At 36.8% G+C, this 18,691-nt stretch overlaps 2 protein-coding genes and 1 pseudogene across 2 annotated transcripts; 2 read left to right on the top strand and 1 right to left on the bottom strand.

Annotated features, from left to right (window-relative positions):
• LOC148063684 (splicing factor Cactin pseudogene) lies at positions 1-1,210 on the top strand (annotated as a pseudogene).
• A 725-nt stretch (positions 1,211-1,935) lies between these two features.
• On the bottom strand, positions 1,936-7,470 carry LOC148063683 (semaphorin-4E-like). The gene is made up of 14 exons (XM_087811817.1): positions 7,451-7,470; positions 5,854-6,034; positions 5,512-5,574; positions 5,337-5,435; positions 4,815-4,914; positions 4,632-4,742; positions 4,385-4,536; positions 3,809-3,987; positions 3,575-3,731; positions 3,255-3,477; positions 3,057-3,172; positions 2,824-2,981; positions 2,702-2,754; positions 1,936-2,626 (listed from the first exon to the last, which is right to left on the bottom strand). Exons 1-14 carry the CDS (start codon positions 7,468-7,470, stop codon positions 2,160-2,162), a joined length of 2,079 nt encoding a protein of 692 aa, XP_087667943.1. The 3' UTR covers positions 1,936-2,159.
• Positions 7,471-10,982: 3,512 nt separating this feature from the next.
• LOC148063682 (cadherin-15-like) lies at positions 10,983-18,172 on the top strand. The gene is made up of 14 exons (XM_087811816.1): positions 10,983-11,050; positions 12,585-12,667; positions 13,082-13,216; positions 13,453-13,587; positions 13,734-13,878; positions 14,063-14,244; positions 14,400-14,528; positions 14,602-14,781; positions 15,453-15,688; positions 15,753-15,889; positions 16,680-16,802; positions 17,218-17,291; positions 17,353-17,664; positions 17,945-18,172. Exons 2-14 carry the CDS (start codon positions 12,617-12,619, stop codon positions 18,170-18,172), a joined length of 2,067 nt encoding a protein of 688 aa, XP_087667942.1. The 5' UTR covers positions 10,983-11,050; positions 12,585-12,616.
• Positions 18,173-18,691: the final 519 nt, after the last annotated feature.

The raw sequence follows: 18,691 nt of genomic DNA, 5'->3' as shown, positions 1-18,691 counted from the left end.
TTCCCCATCATCAAGGATGAACCAGTGACTGAGAGCATTGAGTAAGTTTGTTTGTGTCCTAGTACGACAATAATTGTGTCAAATTTGAGTCTTGACACAATTGGGTTTGAATGCATGTTCCTTCACGGAAGAAAAATGAACTTCTTTATGGCCTTTTGAAGGTGTCTTTAAATTGTAGGATGGCACCATATTAAAATGAATATTATTATAATACTCCTCATCCTTTACAAACATTTTTTGTTTTCGAAACAGCAGGAGCAGAGAAGATTCCAGCCTTTCATCATCAACTGGTAGAACTGTGAATGAAGCTAGTGGACAGGAGAATGATGAGCCTGGTCCATCAACATCAACCAGCACTAACAGAGGGATTGAAGACGAGGAAGGAAAGAAGGATGAAGACAAGGGAGAAGAGGAGAAGGGCGACTCTGTGGAAGCTGTATTGACGGAGGAAGATCTTATCCAGCAAAGCCAAGCAGAGTATGACTCCGGTCGCTACAGTCCAGCTCTTCTGACTTCATCGGAGATGCCGCTCGACACACACACGATAACGGCAGAGGAAGATGCGCACAAGTTGCAGCTAGCACGTAGACAGTTGCAGGTCACAGGTACGAATGGCACACAGTATCATAAGGTTGTGTGTCTGCCTCATCCTCGTTCTGTCTGTCATATAAAGTTACACGACTTACTTCAAGCTTGACTTTTTCCTGTCTTTCTGTTAGGTGACGCCAGCGAGAGTGCCGAGGACTTCTTTGTATGTCAAGCCAAACAGGGAATGGATAACAACGAAGCCCAGTTCAGCGTGGAGATCCCAGTCACAGGGAAGATGTACCTGTGGGCTGACAAATACCGACCCAGGAAGCCGAGATTCTTTAACCGAGTACACACTGGCTTCGAGTGGAACAAATATAACCAGACGCATTATGACTTTGACAACCCGCCACCCAAGATTGTTCAAGGTTACAAGTTCAATATCTTCTACCCAGATCTGATCGACAAGCGCTCGACCCCGCAGTACTTTCTAGAGCCCAGTCCCGACAACAAGGACTTTGGCATCGTAAGATTCCATGCTGGCCCACCGTACGAGGATATCGCATTTAAGATCGTGAACAGAGAGTGGGAGTACTCTCACCGTCATGGTTTCCGATGCCAGTTTTCAAATGGTATCTTTCAGCTGTGGTTCCACTTCAAGAGGTACCGTTATAGACGATGAACCCGTAAAAAAATGACGTTTGAATACAAAAATTGGATGTTAACCATAAATGTTCATCATTATTTTTGTTTTATTAAATGCATCAATGCCGAAAAAATTAAATGACAGTATACTTGTGTTGGATTTGTAAATGATATATCATGTTTAGCCAACTGGGGACGCCAAGTAACCTCTCTGAACTTTCGGTTGAGGCAACGTCTGATAGTTTAGGCCTTTTTTATACTGTTGTCAAATAATGTTCATGTTTAACGGCTCAATTGAAGAACAGAGTTGTGTAAATAAATACTCTTAATAAAATAAACTCATGTTGTTGAGATGTCATTCGAATATATACTTCAATTCATCTTTAGAATGGAGGAAGAAAAAGAGAGAAATTAGACTTTCTTTCTAGCAATTCACTTACAGCAGAAAAAACAACTCATGTTTTGGGGCCAAATGAGTAGTAAGGACCCAAGATATTTGTTAATAAAGCTGAATTGGAAAATTTCAAGTTAAGTATGGAGAGAAATGTCAGAAATAAATAGTGATTTCGTGATTGTGAGAAAAAAATAATACAGTTTAACAAAATAAAATGCTGAAATGAAACCAGAAAAAAACTATTAATGTAATATTAATATATTCATATTTAACCAATGTCATAAAGTGGTTCAAATGAAAATATGAAATGCATATTTGCATAACCTGCAATAGTAAAGTATACCAACATGTATAGAAAAAAAACAGTATTTTAAGAAAATGATTTTATTAGGGTTTCAAGGAAAATATTCAATTCATGTGCATGAAACAGAAAGAGTTGAACCATTTACAAGAAATTAAGTTACAACACTAGTTTGATATAGAACTCCAAAAGATCTTAAAAGTATTAACTAAAACCTTTTTCAGGTCCATTTTTATAGAGGTGAGAAACTATGAGTCTTCATCTGCTTATGATCATCAAACCTCACAAACATTAAACCTGTATAATAAAGACTGCAGGCGTTTGTTGTCGACTCCTCCTACATGAAAGTGACTTGAATAGGTGGCCTTTGAATATGTTCCATGTCAAAAGGCCCAAGAGAAACATGGATAGCAGCACCAAAACAATATTATTAACAATGCTGATGGCATCATTATTCTGGGATTCAGATTCTTCAAAGTCTAAGGTGACAACATTGTACTGGACAACAGTTGTGCTGTACTCATCTCCCTTCGATCGCTCCACAGACAGGCAGCTGTAGTTACCGGTGTCAGCGTGTGAGACACTTATGATGAGCAGTCCATCTTGTTGGTGCAGATGTTGAGATGAAGGGACCAGAGGGACTCCATCTTTCTCCCACATGATTGTTGCCAGCATTGACTCTGAAGAGCAGGGAAGCTTCAAGGACCCCAAATCAGGTTTGGCTTGTATCACTTTCTGGACGGGCGCTGAAAACGAGGCTGAAATAATGCATATCTTATCAGAACTATTTATAATAGGGAAGCCAAAACATCCAACATGTTTGCCTTACTCACCTCCTTGTGGACAGAGAGAGGCGTTGCCATCTTTGACACTCTGAATCAGATCTCTAGAGATGCACAATCATAAGTTCAATGTATTAGCAGCAGAGATGGGCAATCCCCCAAAAGATACTCACCTCTGTGTAGCAGAAAGAGTTGAACATTTGCCAGCAGCGTGGTCCCAGCCACAGTAAGGGTCTCTGGCAAGAACACAGTCCATGCAAGTCAAAGATCTTCCACAGGAGGACAGGGACATCTGTACTACTCCAGAGTCTGAGCCTGCGTAGATCTGACGCTGCACATCAGAAAAAAAAGAATATTTTCAGGGATTGAACTCAACATGAAGCTCAACACTCTGTCATGACATTACCGTGACATTGGAGAACTTGAGAATCTTGATGGGCTCTGAGGTCTTAAAGACTTGAACTTCCTCAATGACGAACATCTCTCCATCATAGTTCACAGCTTTCACGATGGTTCCCCCCCCTTTATTAAAAGATGTAAATGTGGCGAACAATTACACATGTATTTATACAATTATTCATTACATCCTGTCACATATACACACCTGTCCCAATGAACATCACATGATGGTTGTCACCGTCCACCGACTGAACTTGGTCAATGACTATCCGTGTGAATTTGATTCCCTTTCTAATCAGTAAAGGTTTCTTTCCTATTGGCATTATTGGTTCACCAATAAGTGTATTTTTTTGAATAAACAAGAGAGTTTTATCAGGAAGGTCAGAACTCTGAGTGATGCTGGCGTTACGTGCAGCATCATCGATGCACTAGAGATGGAAAAGAGAGGAGCAATGGTTATCAAAACTTAAGAAGTCCTGGCAAGTTTAATCAAAATGATCTGCATATAAAAGGGGGTTAATTTACCGAACCAGGACGAGGCACTGGCAATATTCCGTTGTGGAGTACCCATTTAGAATGAATTCCATTTACCAGTCCTTCCGTCATGAATCTTCCTTCAGCTAAAACCCTGCTGATCTCTGACACACGGTACGCACACACAGCAGAAATCTCTCTCGAGGAGCTGAAATATATATTTGAGATTAATTCACATCGGAAAGGAAACGAATCAAATTATGTCCGAATGTTAAATCTTCATACGTCTGTGATGTGAAGACAGCGAAGAACAAACATGACTTCCAGTCTTTTTGGGGGTCACACCAGCGGAATGTGTCCTGGATGATGTACGGCAGTTTGGAGTCAGGGACTGGACATTCTAGTGTTGCTTTAACAAATGATGTCCACTTGTCCTGCAAAGTCCTCAGACCTCCATGATCGCCCTGAAACATCAGAAAAATGCTTGAACGTTGAAGGTATTTGTGCTAAGGTTGGAGGACAAGGCAGTTGTTTTCCTGTGGACTGTATAAAATATGGACTTCAAGTCAACCATCTGTAGGTAAACAGTCATGGCCATCTTGGAATTGCAGTTTTCAGGCTTAACGAGACTGACTACAGTCAGAGCAAGCGGAATTATGATTGGGTGATGAAATTCCATCCATGTAACTTTAAGCTAAGCTTAAAACAGTGGAGAATATTAAAAAGTGTTTAAGGTCAGTAACAGCCTTCAATGTTTTTCAATGCCCTGGATTTTTCTTTTTGACTGGGAGTGAACATGATTTTCCACTGCCTTAGTAACCACCTCTTGAAATCCCAAGTTGCCCTTCTGTTTGTTCTTACCTTGCAGACTCGAGCAACCCGGCTAACAAGCACCTGCTTGTAGCTATCGTACTCCATTGCTGTCTCACTAAAGAACAAGTAGATCTTGTCATCATCTCCGGTGACACTGTTTTGACTCTCAGGCATCATCTCCAGGGAAACAAATTCAGGGTCTGTTAATCACATTGAAATAAGAGAAACATGTTAATCAGTAAAATAGCACACATGCAACAAGTAATGATAAAAACTTTATGAAATGTAACTTCACCATAAAACCAGGATCTTCTATAATCAGTTCGAATGAAGGTTGTGGAACGCCGCATCAGGACAGACTCAGTCGCTCGAAAGTTCACTGATGTAGCCGAGTACAGATCATTGTCTTGAAAAGTAAAAGGCAATTTAAAAAAAGAAGCTGTAGAAAAGGAGTTCAGATGTACAACATTCTGCTCACCTAGCATGAGAGAGGCTGATCTTTCGAAGGGGTCATACGGGCAACGTCCTTTACCGGACTTTATTTGGTTCTCAAGAGTCAATTTTCCATCGTTGTACGACTACAAGAGATAAATGTGTAAACACATTTGTTTGTGGGCAATCTTTAAACAAAACACTTGACTGCTCTTACACGATAATACATATAAGATCATTTTTATTGTTGCGTATTAATAGTTTAAAGTTGTTGTAGCTTTTTTCACTAAGAAAGAAAAACACCACACTGCTCTATCATAAGCTTCCGTAACTGGATAACAGATTTTGTGTGTAGCAAATAAAATAGTCACTGGCTGGCGGACTCGAGCTAAGCTGTTTAAACATTAACATTCCTCATAAATTTGTATTTTTGTATAAATATTGTGTATTTATTCAATAATGAATTTTCCTTTTTTAAACAATGATACTTACTGGGGCATATGCAGTTTTTAATAAGTTAATCTGTGACATCCTTTCAAATCATATTGTTAAAGTAAACATTTCTCACCATGTAGTCACATTTTGGGTTGAAAGCATTGGTTCCACACACATACATCTTGTTGTCTTGTCTTTTCAGCAGAGTTTTAATCTGGTTTCTGCAGTGAATCTAAAAATGTGTAAGACAAAATGTGATTATTTCACCAAGTTTTCTTTCATACACATTTTTTTTTAATTCAACTTACTACTGGATCCTTTCCCTTAAATCCACAAGCAGTGACCTCTGCTGGTGGCACATCCCATTGGACCTAAATATAACAAATTATTTAAACGATTTATAGTAAATAGTTCAAGTAATGCTTGGTTCGATGATTTATGCTCATTGTAACAGGAATTAATTCACATTTTATTGAAGTAAGGAAAGCTCAAGTTTTGAGACAATATAAGTTAAAAGGGAAAAAGAACCAATGAAGACAATCTTGACTATAAAGAAGAATCGAGGGGAAGGTGTAAAGTTTTCCAAAGATTCACTACAATGAATACAATGACTATATAATATAATATAATACACTATAAAAAGTTCTTACTGAGTCATTTTTCTTGGTGATGTCGTTGAGGTCGAGGGCGTACACCATCCCACTGGCACCCACCATCAGCAGGCCCAGGTCCTCCCTCAGCAGCATGGTGGAGTAGTCCAACACTCCCTCCTCATGAAACGTGCGATTATTGTCACCTTGGTAGAAGATAAATAATGAATACACCACTGGACTAATGTATCATTATTGATGAATTAACTACTGGACTATTAATCATTAATGATGAATAAACTACTGGACTAATGTATCATTAAAGATGAATAAACTACTGGACTAATGTATCATTAAAGATGAATAAACTACTGGAATAATGTATCATTAATGATGAAAAAACTACTGGACTAATGTATCATTATTGATGAATAAACTACTGGACTAATGTATCATTATTGATGAATAAACTACTGGACTAATGTATCATTAAAGATGAATAAACTACTGGACTAATGTATCAAGAACAAAGTAATGAGTGTAACTTACTGTCATAAGGCACAAATCTGCGAGGGACAGGGTCCGGTGCTCAGGCCAGGACCGGCAGCAGAAGTCCGAAGAAAGTGAACTCTAGAATCATTATTACTTTTCTCCTCCAAACAAATGTCTAAATAGAACTTGGATGGACACAACTGTATATATGATGTTAAAATTAAAGGAACAAAGGCTTTAAAGACTAAAAAGCTGCAACGTAATAAAGGCATAAAAGATCAAAGACAGTGACTGCCTTAACTTTGTTGTACTGTTTGGCAGCAGTGACATATGAATGGAGGTTATTACTCAATAACAAAAAAATGACTTCCATTAAAAAATATATAAAAAAAAGCAACTTCAATCAAAAATGTTTTTTTCAAACTTTTTTGTGTATATATATTATATATTATTATATATTATTTTGTATACATATTATGGTTAGGACATTTCTGTCCTAATATCTCTATATATCTATATATCTATATATCTATATACTACACACGGTTTTATACATATATAATATATGTGTATATATATAGATATATATATATCTATATATCTATTTATCTCTCTCTCTCTCTCTCTATATATATATATATATATGTATACACATATATTATATATGTATAAAAAAAGTGTGTAGTATTTGGTTTGATTTGTGTTAATGCTAACGTTAATAAGTAAGAGTGCTAATACAATTTTTGCTAAAGGAATTTATTGTTTTCTTTGTTTAAATATTATTGCATATATTTTGTGATGCTGAGATCCATTTATACTTCAAATCTTCCACTTCAATAAACAAGGTGCTCATCATCAGTTGAAGAGATGGCTCGTCAATATCAGTCAGTGCCGCTACAGTAAGAGCTTTACCTTATTCAAACCTTAAAAAGTAAAGAAATTGTAATATCCTCATAAAATAGTCGCTTCTAAAAATCAACCAATAGAACAAACGGAAATGGATCAAGCAAAAGATGCCCGTCTAGTTGAAGAAAGTGAATAACGTCGTTCTGGTGGTTCAAGGAATGCCCCACTTGACGCTCTCCTCGGCTGTATCTATGGCTGCTGTACAAAGCCCTACAACTTCGTTTGGAGAGCGCTTTAGGACATCTCATCAAGACTCCACGCTTTCATGTTGAACATCATGCTGTCACAGCTTAGTCACATCAGTTGGGTGATTGTGTGTGAATGGGTAAACATTGTTGTGAGTTGGTTTGAAAAAAGCTTCTATGTGGGTTGGAATGATTTTGTAATGAGATTTTAATATTAAAAATATATATAGATATAATATATATGAATGTATTTATCTTTGTAGATACCACTGGAACTTCCTGCACAGCCACAGTTTTAATCATCCTAGTGGCAAATAGGGATTCTAGCAATAGAGTCTGTTTCCTCGCTGCCATCATCATCTCTGTCCTACTTGTGGTGACTCTGTGTAAATTCACCGTCACTTCATTAAGTTCATGAACAGAATGTTATGTGGCTAGTTTTCCGCAGGGCAAAATACCTCAGAGTTAACCATACTTTTTATGGTTAACCTGACAAGGGTATAAAAAGATGTCAGCTCAGTAAACTGGACCTTTGAAACGTTATGATATCATGTGTGTCATTCACTTCAGTAGATAACTTTATAATAACTTTATATATATGTTTTTAAGTAGTTCTTGTGTCATCAATGTTACATTACTTCAATAACCCAAAATATCTTAATGTTGAAGTGGGGTCGTTAGTGGCCTGGAAATTATGCAGAGGAGGACATTGCAACGTTCAAAATGGTCAAGAAGACGAAGAGGTATGTGTCTACTACAGTGCGAGGTAGATTTCAGTGCTAATGGTGTCTTGTTATGCCCCAGAATGCGATAAATCTCAACGCCCTGAGCATCCCTGACAACGCAGTACCTGCTCTCAACAACGCCTCACCTGCTCCCACCAATGACGTGGTTTCTCCCGCCAATGCTGCGCTGGCCCCAACCAACGCAGTATGTTCCACTGACAACACCATGGCTTCAGCCACCAACGTTGTCCCTGCCTCTCAAAATATCCACCCAGTATGCAATAACCCGGAAGCATCAACTGGAGAAAAGGATCCAAAAAGCCTATCTGGATCCTCCGAACCATGCAGACCAGCAGGAGATCAAGTAAACATTGCGGACCTAATCATTAGGGTGAGTGTCTTCTTAAAGTGCCCTTAAGTCCTGCTCAAGTAACACACTACAGTTTGGTTCAAGTTAGTAAATTTCTCAACATCCCAGATATTTCATTGAATCATTTTTGGTTTTCTTTTGTACTGAAAATAGAAAACTGCATGTATGTTACTGTAGATTTGGATGAAATTCCTACTCTATACTTTGATATAATGAACTACTAAGTGTAGCAAACTATTCTTTCTACCAGAAGGTGAGGGAGAAAGTACAGAAAGAGTCATGACATTGTTTCCTCTCTTCAGCACCTGGAAGTGGCAGCAAAAGATCCAAATGTTCCAGCACATGATGTGGTTCAGATCTTCCACTATGAAGGAGAGGGCTCTGTGTCTGAAAGTCTTAGCTCCATTTGTTCATTCAGCTCTGATGACCAAGACCAGGACCTGAACAACTGGGGACCACGGTTCCAGATGTTGGCTGAAATCTTCGATCCGTCTGAGGAGGATGAAAACATTAGTTCTGTTTTAGTTTGAATTCATATTAGAATAGTCACTTGGTGAAAATGTACTTTAATCTCTTGCAATAATGCTTTGAAAGTAAGCTCTTGAAAAATGACTATAAGAAGGTTGATTTATATGCAAGTTTTTTTCTTAATTTCAGTATTGTACAATGAAGTAGTATTTTTTTGTTGAGCATTTACTTTTCAGTCTTCAATGACTATCTCTTACAGTTACTCTGCTGACTTATGTGCAGTAATTTTGAGCAGCAGCATTGGCTGTATCTTCGATGTGTGGCACCAATTATTATCATTCATATACATAGATGTAATACACATTTGAGTTGTTACTTTTTGACCAGATGCAGCTTGGAAATTGTAATGGGAATGTGTGGAAGCAGGTGATGGGTTCATGGAGCCTGGAGCAACCCTAGACCTTGGAAATAGCAAAAAAAAGAAAAAGGTCCTATTAGCTGTTGACAATGAAAGGGAGCCTATATCCTATGAACTGTGGAATTAATTGTTTTTACTGTTACTTTTCATTATTGATTTTAGAAACCTGTGTGCATTTGTCATGATTTTAGATTTCCTTACTTGTTTAAAATGTACTGATATGTCTATGCTAATCAATGAACTTCCAAACATTGCCCTGTTAATTCTAAGGTACACAAACAAATGATATAAGAGGTGAATAAATAACTTACTACATTTAAATGAATTAATAAATGTTGAGGTGTGAAATGTAAATTACTGTAATTCATATAAAAGTAAAATGTCATTTTTAGTGACAGCTCTCCTGATGGGTTTGACACAAAAAGCAAAAAGGTAACTGGAATTGATGAAACGGAAGTTAAACTAAAGTTAACAATGTTGACATATTTGCATTTTATAAGGGGAACTTCAATATATATTAACACTTATAATCAACAAGTGTATTCATTATTTACATGTACTTTTCTATAAGGAAGTTATGTTTTTTTTAGAATTTATTTTCAACTTATCTCTCTGTACTAATAGTTAAAATTGGGAACCTAATTAGGAACCTAAAATAATTTAATTTAATTTAATTTAGTTCCTAAAATAAATTTTAGGAACCTAAAATAAACACTGTGGAGCCAGATGTGGCCTTCTCAACTCTCAACCTGATCTGTTGTTGGAAGATCATGATGAGCTCTGATGGGTGGGGACGAATTAATAACCTCATATTTTACTTACTTACGTACTATATATAAAGGAATCGTTTGATATTAGTTTATTTGAGCCTTACATTTTAAGGTTGACCTCTGGTTTCAGAGGTCAAATGAGGGATTGGAGATATATCCTCAAATTGATCCACATATATATTTATATATATATATATATATATATATATATATTCTCATTGAAGTGTTAAATTATATATCCTCATTTTATGTATTCATGTTTATTGATTGTGAACATTGACAATATTACCTTTTGCTCAGAATTAAAACATTCTTCCATTTCATCCTTGTATGATTGGTCAGTTACTCTAAACCAGGGGTGGGCAATACGTTGATCGCGATCGAAGCTATTGCGAGTAGATCGCGTGATTTAATAAAATATGATATAAGAAAATAGTAAAGAGAGCTCTGATTGGCTGCTGTGCATGTCAATTAAATAGTTATTGCAGCGGTTGGATAACAATTTGATTGACATGCACAGCAGCCAATCAGAGCTCCAGCCTCTTCCACTGAACGCTCGGCAAAGTTCACAATAATAAATAAAAAGAGCAAAACGTGCGACAGCCATTTTACGCAATTCAGAAAAACGATATTACGAGAATTATAAACTTGTTTTTTTTAAATAATATATCGAACAAAATAATGTGCGTTTGATCGCTTCAGGTTCTTCTCTACGAGAGTCACAGAAACATGACGTCAGTTCCATCAAAGTGAAGCTGCAGGTTCCAATGAAAGCGCAACAAAGGCTGGTTTTCCTTTTGTGATCGCGTCCTTAAAACACACTTGTATTAATACACCATCACATGATGACTATTTGTAAATTACCTTTATCTCACGAATATAATAAGAATACGCTGAAACCCAAACACGTTAAACAGTTGCAGGTGAGACACACATTCTAATGACGTCAGAGACGATCAGACAAAGCGATGATGATGTGAAGTTACTGGTTAACAGTTTTATTCTCGTTAAACTTCATCTAAAGATGTTTTAAAATGTAAATAATCCACTTGTGTGATTCATATCAGACATGTTTAAAATTAACAAATATAAACTGTTAGTTTGAATTCATGTTTTCATTTGTTTTTGTTTTTTCATGATCACAAAAATGGAGAAATTTAAGTCTTGTCCTTCATTTAAATATGATCGGCATGTTGAAATGGAGGCATGGAAAGGGATGAACCCGTCTGAATTCTTTGTTGATTTTGATGAACAAAGGAAAAGGGCTTGAATTCGTGTCAAGCACAGATTCTTACACATGAATATGTTTTGTGCATCATTTGGGTTCGAATGAATGACCATTTTTAGTTGGAAATCAATGCAATTCTTTGAACATACGAGTCTGAACTTGTCTGCAGTGGAGGATGAGATTTAACAAAGGCTGACACTGAGCTTAAGACCAGGTCTCATGGACATTTTTGGAAGTTACTCTCAGAGGAAAAGTATCTTCTTATGAGGAAATATGCTTCTTACTGACTGACTCTAGTTATTTATATAAGTCAGCATTTCTATGAAGATTATTAAATCCACACATCCTTCCATCATGACTGATTATCAGTGCATTCACTTCATTCAATGCAAGTCATCTGAGTAAAGTATGTTCTAACTTACGTTGAGCAAATTTGTTGAAGGTAGATCTTTTGAACTTGACAATTATGAAAGTAGCTCGTGAACCGAAAAAGTGTGAGCACCCCTGCTCTAAACACTTGATTTCTAAGATGGCCGTCTCACGTGTTGGTAGTGGATAGTTACCGGAGTTTGGTCATCTAGAGAGAATCTGTTTATCAGTTGAATTAAGCAGATGTGTCCTTGGTCCCAGAGACAAAATGGCACCATTGAGAGATTGCGTTGTCTTTCTCAGTGTGAACTGACCTAAAGAATTGCTGAGCACACATGAATTTCTAAAGAAAGGCAATGATTATTTAATATGAATTAAATATGAAAGATTAATCAAGTGATTATTTGAAATGTGTGTTAACTCTAGATGATCGATTACAGTAAAGTTGTCATATCCTTACACAGCATTGCAGCAAACTAACACTAGATAGCATCTGCTATAGAAAAAATACAGAGCATACATGCGTCTTTAATCTTAATTTTCCTGAATTAAATTTAAACTATTCACATATTCTGCTTGAAATCTCTTTTATTATTTCTCTGTTGGCATTAGACTTTGCTCACAAGAAAATTCTACTTAATCCGTTGACTTTTGGCTCGATAAGAAGCAGGCTTTTATGTCCCTTATCTCTATGTGTTTACACTATAATGCCTTTATACTGTATTTATTTAAGCTTTGTGAGGTTTGTTTTTAGAAACGTAAGCCTTTCATTCATCGTAAGTACTTTCATTTCAAATCCTTTATATGTTGTAATGAGAGTTCTTATTCTGGATTTTAAAGTGGATATTATTCCTCTCCAGCGTTTCCTGAAGAAGAAGAAGAAGAAGAAGAAATGTATTCTCTTGCATTCACCTTATGGGTGTTGACTTCTCCACTATTTGGCGTAAGTGTTTACTAACTCCTGGCTCTAGAGTACATTTTATTTCTTTGCAATATAATAATATTATTTTGCTCTGGCTTTTCTTTAAACAATATTCTATAACTCATTTCTTTTTAATATTACTGTATTTTCCATGATGTTTGATGTGTAAGGTGACATCATTTTCTTCAAAGTTACAATCAAACATCGTCCTCATTTGGATTTCAAAACATTTTGAAGGACAGGTCATTCCCTAGTGTGGCATTTATCTTTTTCTATACAAAGACTGCATTATATGAAATCACTAAAATAAATAAACTTCCATGTGGTTGTAGTGAATATGTAAACTGTGGTATGGTTTTAATGGTGCTGCTGTATGTCTATATGTATGTTTACCTTTGTTTTAATTGCCTATACATGTTTTTGCTTTTGTTTTAGTTGGTTCAGGTTTGGAGTGAAGATGTTGGGAAGGATCCAAAAATGGTTTCGAGAACTATTTATCCATGGAGAGAGTCTTTAAAAGCTCCATTCAATGTTTGGGAAAATACCATAGGATTCCAAACAGTCACCAAGGTAAACAGGTTTATACACACACATGTTCATTCACAAACAAATCAATAAATAATAATACAAATAAATGTATGGTAGCAGATGTAAATGAAAAATATACTTGATGTTTAACTGAATGCTATTGTTAGATTCAAAGCTGTTTCAAACAGTTCTGTCTTTGTCTGGTGATTCTGTGTAAAAGTCAAAATGTGCACCTGGTATGTACATGTACCATAAATGTGTTTCTCTTGTCATTTCAGGTTCAGTCAGAAAGGTTTTCCAAAGGTGAGGGGCTTTACAAGATGCAGGGACCAGAGATGTTTGAAATAGATGAAAGTACTGGACGAATTTGGCTCAAAGAGTCACTAGATAGAGAGACACACCAGAGTTTTGAGGTAAGCTGTACTTCAAGTCTCTGACTGAAGGTGCAAATGGAATAATACGTGATGTATATATAAAATAAATAAGTATTATTATTAATAGTAGTAGAACAATAAAGCATTTTACAGTTTCACCATACATCCCTTCTTTGTGTTTGCAGTTGATAGTTTTTGCCGTGTCATTAAGTGGAGAGTACCTTGAGAAGCCAGCGCCCATTACAATTCTTGTGCAAGACTTGAATGACAACAAACCAGTCTTCACTCAGCAAGTGTTCACTGGTTCTGTCCTGGAATTCTCACCCCCAGGTAACTTGGGAAAAATACATATAAAGTCTATATAAATCACAGTTATTGATTAGACCGATAAATTGATTCAGAATCAAAGAAAGAAGCTGGGTGTAATCTCTGGTCACTTAAAAAATTGCATCATTAATCAAAAGTCTGACCTCTTATAGATGAAGAAACTGGACTTGATACATTTTGTTCACAGGCACTGTTGTGATGCAAGTATCAGCCGATGATGCAGACAAACCCCACAGCATCAACACTGACTTGGTGTACTCCATCATTGGCCAGGAGAGCATCCCTGTTGATGACCTGAATAAGACCATGTTTGAGATGGACAAGGCGTCAGGAATTATCACTACGAAAGACAGTGTCCTGGACAGAGAGGTAAAAACTGACCCTAAGATTGATCTCTCCTGCTTCTTAACTTCACTGACAAATATTTTAAAGATGCAATAAGATAAAATATTCCTTTTTTGTCCCACATTGGGGAAATTCCTAAAAAGACTAATTGTACCCCAAATTATTATTTCTTGTCTCAGGTGGTGAAAGCGTTCCAGCTGAGAATCAAAGTTAGTGATAAGGGTGGGACAGGCCTCACAAATGAAGCTATGGTCATCATTAATGTAACTGACATCAACAACCACGTCCCAGGGTTCAGCCCAACATTTGTAAGTATTTCAGAACGAACAATCACATAGACAAACTTTTACTTTGTAGTACAAGTCTGTTTTCTTCTTTCAGTACCACATGACTGCCCTGGAGAACACACTTGGTGATATCGGCCGAGTGAACGTGACCGAAGGAGATGAACCTGGAACAGGAAACTGGGAGGCTAAGTACTCTGTCTATGATGATCCTCAAGGGTATTTCAGCATAAGAACAGATGCTGAGACCAACCAGGGGATCCTGAGTGTCGTGAAGGTACAAAAACTTAACACAATAAAAATGGCAGTTTATATTTCAGAAAGGCTGAAAAATGTTCAATGACGTGAACAACTGACTGACCATTGAACTTTTATTCAAGGGTCCTCTCTCTCTGCGCTTGATGGAGTTTACTGACTCCTTCAAGAAACATCAAGACATTTTATTCGTGCTGGCTTTTTCTTGATTTACTGAGACTCTTGTGTTCGTCTCTGTGTTGTCTTGACCATTTAAGTATTTATTTTATTGGGTATTTTTTTGATTGTTTAAGCACTTTGTGACCCTGGTCTTGAATAGCGTTCTACAAATACTAATTACCTACTTACTTACTTACCTTCTAAAAAGGACGTTGATGACTGTGCACCATTAAGATGAGGTCAAAATGGCTGCTCAACAAAATGTCAAACTTCAAGTTAACATTAAGTTATTAATAACTTTATCAATTCTATAACCTTTTTTTTTCCAAAACAGTGCTAGTCATACTTTTTATAATTCAAAACAGTATTCAAAACAAAACAAAACAAACTGTTCTCATCATGCTTTGATATCTGATATTTTAAAATGCAAAATGTATCCTTTCATTGTTGTTCATCTAAACATGATTAGAAAAAACCAGCACATCCAACATGTCTGAACAAACACATAAATAATCTGATGTCACTTCATTCCAGCCTTTGGACTATGAGTCTGCAAAAGAGCACAAGTTGACTCTCCAAGTAGTGAACATAAACCTGATAAAGAGCAAAGCTACAAACTTTTTAGCAAGCGTCACTGTCACTGTGATCGACAAGGACGAAGAACCATGCTTCACAGAGGACCCGATCAAACTTGAAGTTCCCCAAAATGTACTTCCTGGCACATCACTGAAGAGCAACATCGCCATTCACCCAGTGAATTTGGGCATGAGGTATGAACCCAAATCATGTCTTTAAAGATGGAATCAATGTACAAGTCTGCTTTATCTACCTTAGGTTTGAGATCACCGACGACCCTGAGAACTGGCTGGACATCAATATAGATACAGGAGAGATTGTGGCAAAAAGCAGCTTCAATTCGAGTTCTGCACATGTTAAAAACCAGGTGTACACTGTTACAATCAAACTTACAGGTGAGATGAAAAAGTTTCCTCTTAGCATCATACTACACCTTAAGATCATCATCAGGTAACACCTTCTATGAAGGTCTTTTTTATAACATATTGTGAGCACATTCGTCAGACATTATAATGCATTCATAAGACCTAATATAAAGACGTTACACAGTTAATAATCATGTTGGTCAACTAATAACAGCATGCATTGTTATTCCTTAGAAAGGGTTCCTTAATGCATTACATAAAATACCTTCATAAAAACTGTTGCCAATCTTTAAGGCATTTTGTACGTATACATTTTTAGGACTGATTTGTAAAGAAATGCTGTTACATGGAAGGCATTATGATAATTGGTTTAAATTCTTAAATTGTGAATTATATCAGTAATTCACATGCAAATTTAAACCAACAATTTGCAAACAAGGCTATGGATATTATAAGGTTTACATACATGGATCATATTTCGACAACTCTTTAAGTAGTCAACAAATCCCACGACTTATTAGCTTGTGGCTTAAGAAGTTGCCAGTTCAATGATGTCCAACCATGATGTCATTGTGTCCCTGAGAAGAACACTAGATTGTTACTTATGGTGGTGAACATCATGCTGTCACAGCTTAGTCACATCAGTGGGTGATTGTGTGTGAATGGGTAAACATTGTTGTGAGTTGGTTTAAAAAAAAGCCTCTATGTGGGTTGGAAAGATTTTGTAATGAGATAAATTTTAGAGATAGATAATTAAAGATAGATTTAATATTAAAAATATATATCGATATAATATATATGAATGTATTTATCTTTGTAGATACCAGTGGAACTTCCTGCACAGCCACAGTTCTAATCATCCTGGTGGCAAATAGGGATTCTAGCAATAAAGCCGGTTTCCTCGCTGCCATCATCATCCCTGTCCTACTTGTGGTGACTCTGTGTAAGTTCAGTCCACCGTCACTTTATGAAGTTAATGAACAGAATGTTATGTGGCTAGTTTTCTGCTTATTCTACTATCATCATGATCATTGCAAAATAACGTAACAGTAGATCCATCGCATACATCATTGTAAGGGTCAAGGTACAATAAAGTTTTTATTACTTTTACGAATTCTCCTACTAAGTAGGTGGCAGGGCAAAATACCTCAGAGTTAACCATACTTTTTATGGTTAACCTGACAAGGGTATAAAAAAATTTCAGCTCAGTAAACTGGACCTTTGAAACGTTATGATATCATGTGTGTCATTCACTTCAGTATATAACTTTATAATAACTTTATATATATGTTTTTAAGTAGTTATTGTGTCATCAATGTTACATTTCTTCAATAACCCAAAATATCTTAATGTTGAAGTGGGGTCGTTAGTGGCTTGGAAATTATGCAGAGGAGGACATTGCAACGTTCAAAATGGTCAAGAAGACGAAGAGGTATGTGTCTACTACAGTGCGAGGTAGATTTCAGTGCTAATGGTGTCTTGTTATGCCCCAGAATGCGATAAATCTCAACGCCCTGAGCATCCCTGTCAACGCAGTGCCTGCTCTCAACAACGACTCACCTGCCCCCACCAATGACGTGGTTTCTCCCGCCAATGCTGCGCTGGCCCCAACCAACGCAGTATGTGCCACTGACAACACCATGGCTTCAGCCACCAACGTTGTGCTTGCCTCTGAAAATATCCACCCAGTATGCAATAACCCGGAAGCATCAACTAGAGAAAAGGATCCAAAAAGCCTATCTGGATCCTCCGAACCATGCAGACCACCAGGAGACCAAGCAAACATTGCGGACCTAATCATTAGGGTGAGTGTCTTCTTAAAGTGCCCTTAAGTCCTGCTCAAGTAACACACTACAGTTTGGTTCAAGTTAGTACATTTCTCAACATCCCAGATATTTCATTGAATCATTTTTGGTTTTGTTTTGTACTGAAAATAGAAAACTGCATGTATGTTACTGTAGATTTGGATGCAATTCCTACTCTATACTTTGATATAATGAACTACAAGTGTAGCAAACTATTCTTTCTACCAGAAGGTGAGGGAGAAAGTACAGAAAGAGTCATGACATTGTTTCCTCTCTTCAGCACCTGGAAGTGGCAGCAAAAGATCCAAATGTTCCAGCACATGATGTGGTTCAGATCTTCCACTATGAAGGAGAGGGCTCTGTGTCTGAAAGTCTTAGCTCCATTTGTTCATTCAGCTCTGATGACCAAGACCAGGACCTGAACAACTGGGGACCACGGTTCAAGATGTTGGCTGAAATCTTCGATCCGTCGGAGGAGGATGAAACCATTAGTTCTTTTTTTGTTTGAATTCATATTAGAATAGTCACTTGGTGAAAATGTACTTTAATCTTTTGCAATAATGCTTTGAAATGTAAGCTCTTGCAAAATGACTATAAGAAGGTTGATTTATGTGTAAGTTGTTTTCTTAATTTCAGTATTGTACAATGAAGTAGTATTTTTTTGTTGAGCATTAACTTTTCAGTCTTCAATGACTATCTCTTACAGTTACTCTGCTGACTTATGTGCAGTAATTTTGAGCAGCAGCATTGGCTGTATCTTCGATGTGTGGCACCAATTATTATCATTCATATACATAGATGTAATACACATTTGAAATGTTACTTTTGGACCAGATGCAGCTTGGAAATTGTATTGGGAATGTGTGGAAGCAGGTGATGGGTTTCATGAGGTAACCCCAGACCTTGGAAATAGCAAAAAACAAACAAAAAAAGTCCTATTAGCTGTTGACAATGAAAGGGAGCCTATGTCCTATGAACTGTGGCAAATTTTTTCTACTGATACTTTTCATTATTGATTTTAGACACC

This window comes from Callionymus lyra, chromosome 16 (genome assembly GCF_982586985.1).
Source record: "Callionymus lyra chromosome 16, fCalLyr1.hap1.1, whole genome shotgun sequence".
Taxonomy (NCBI): Eukaryota; Metazoa; Chordata; class Actinopteri; order Syngnathiformes; family Callionymidae; genus Callionymus; species Callionymus lyra.
Note: the sequence above shows the minus strand (reverse complement) of the source record. Positions and strands in the feature narration are given on the sequence as shown.

What these genes read in the sequence shown, in the direction of transcription:
- LOC148063683 (XM_087811817.1), bottom strand. Translation starts at nt 7,470, where the DNA reads ATGATGTTCAACATGAAAGC. An exon ending in ATGATGTTCAACATGAAAGC is followed by an intron (nt 6,035 to 7,450) that starts GTGGAGTCTTGA and finishes ATGATACATTAG; the next exon opens with TCCAGTGGTGTATTCATTAT. An exon ending in TCAAGTTCTCCAATGTCACG is followed by an intron (nt 2,982 to 3,056) that starts GTAATGTCATGA and finishes TCTGATGTGCAG; the next exon opens with CGTCAGATCTACGCAGGCTC.
- LOC148063682 (XM_087811816.1), top strand. Translation starts at nt 12,617, where the DNA reads ATGTATTCTCTTGCATTCACCTTATGGGTGTTGACTTCTCCACTATTT. An exon ending in CAGGGTTCAGCCCAACATTT is followed by an intron (nt 14,529 to 14,601) that starts GTAAGTATTTCA and finishes TTCTTCTTTCAG; the next exon opens with TACCACATGACTGCCCTGGA. An exon ending in TTGCGGACCTAATCATTAGG is followed by an intron (nt 17,665 to 17,944) that starts GTGAGTGTCTTC and finishes TCCTCTCTTCAG; the next exon opens with CACCTGGAAGTGGCAGCAAA.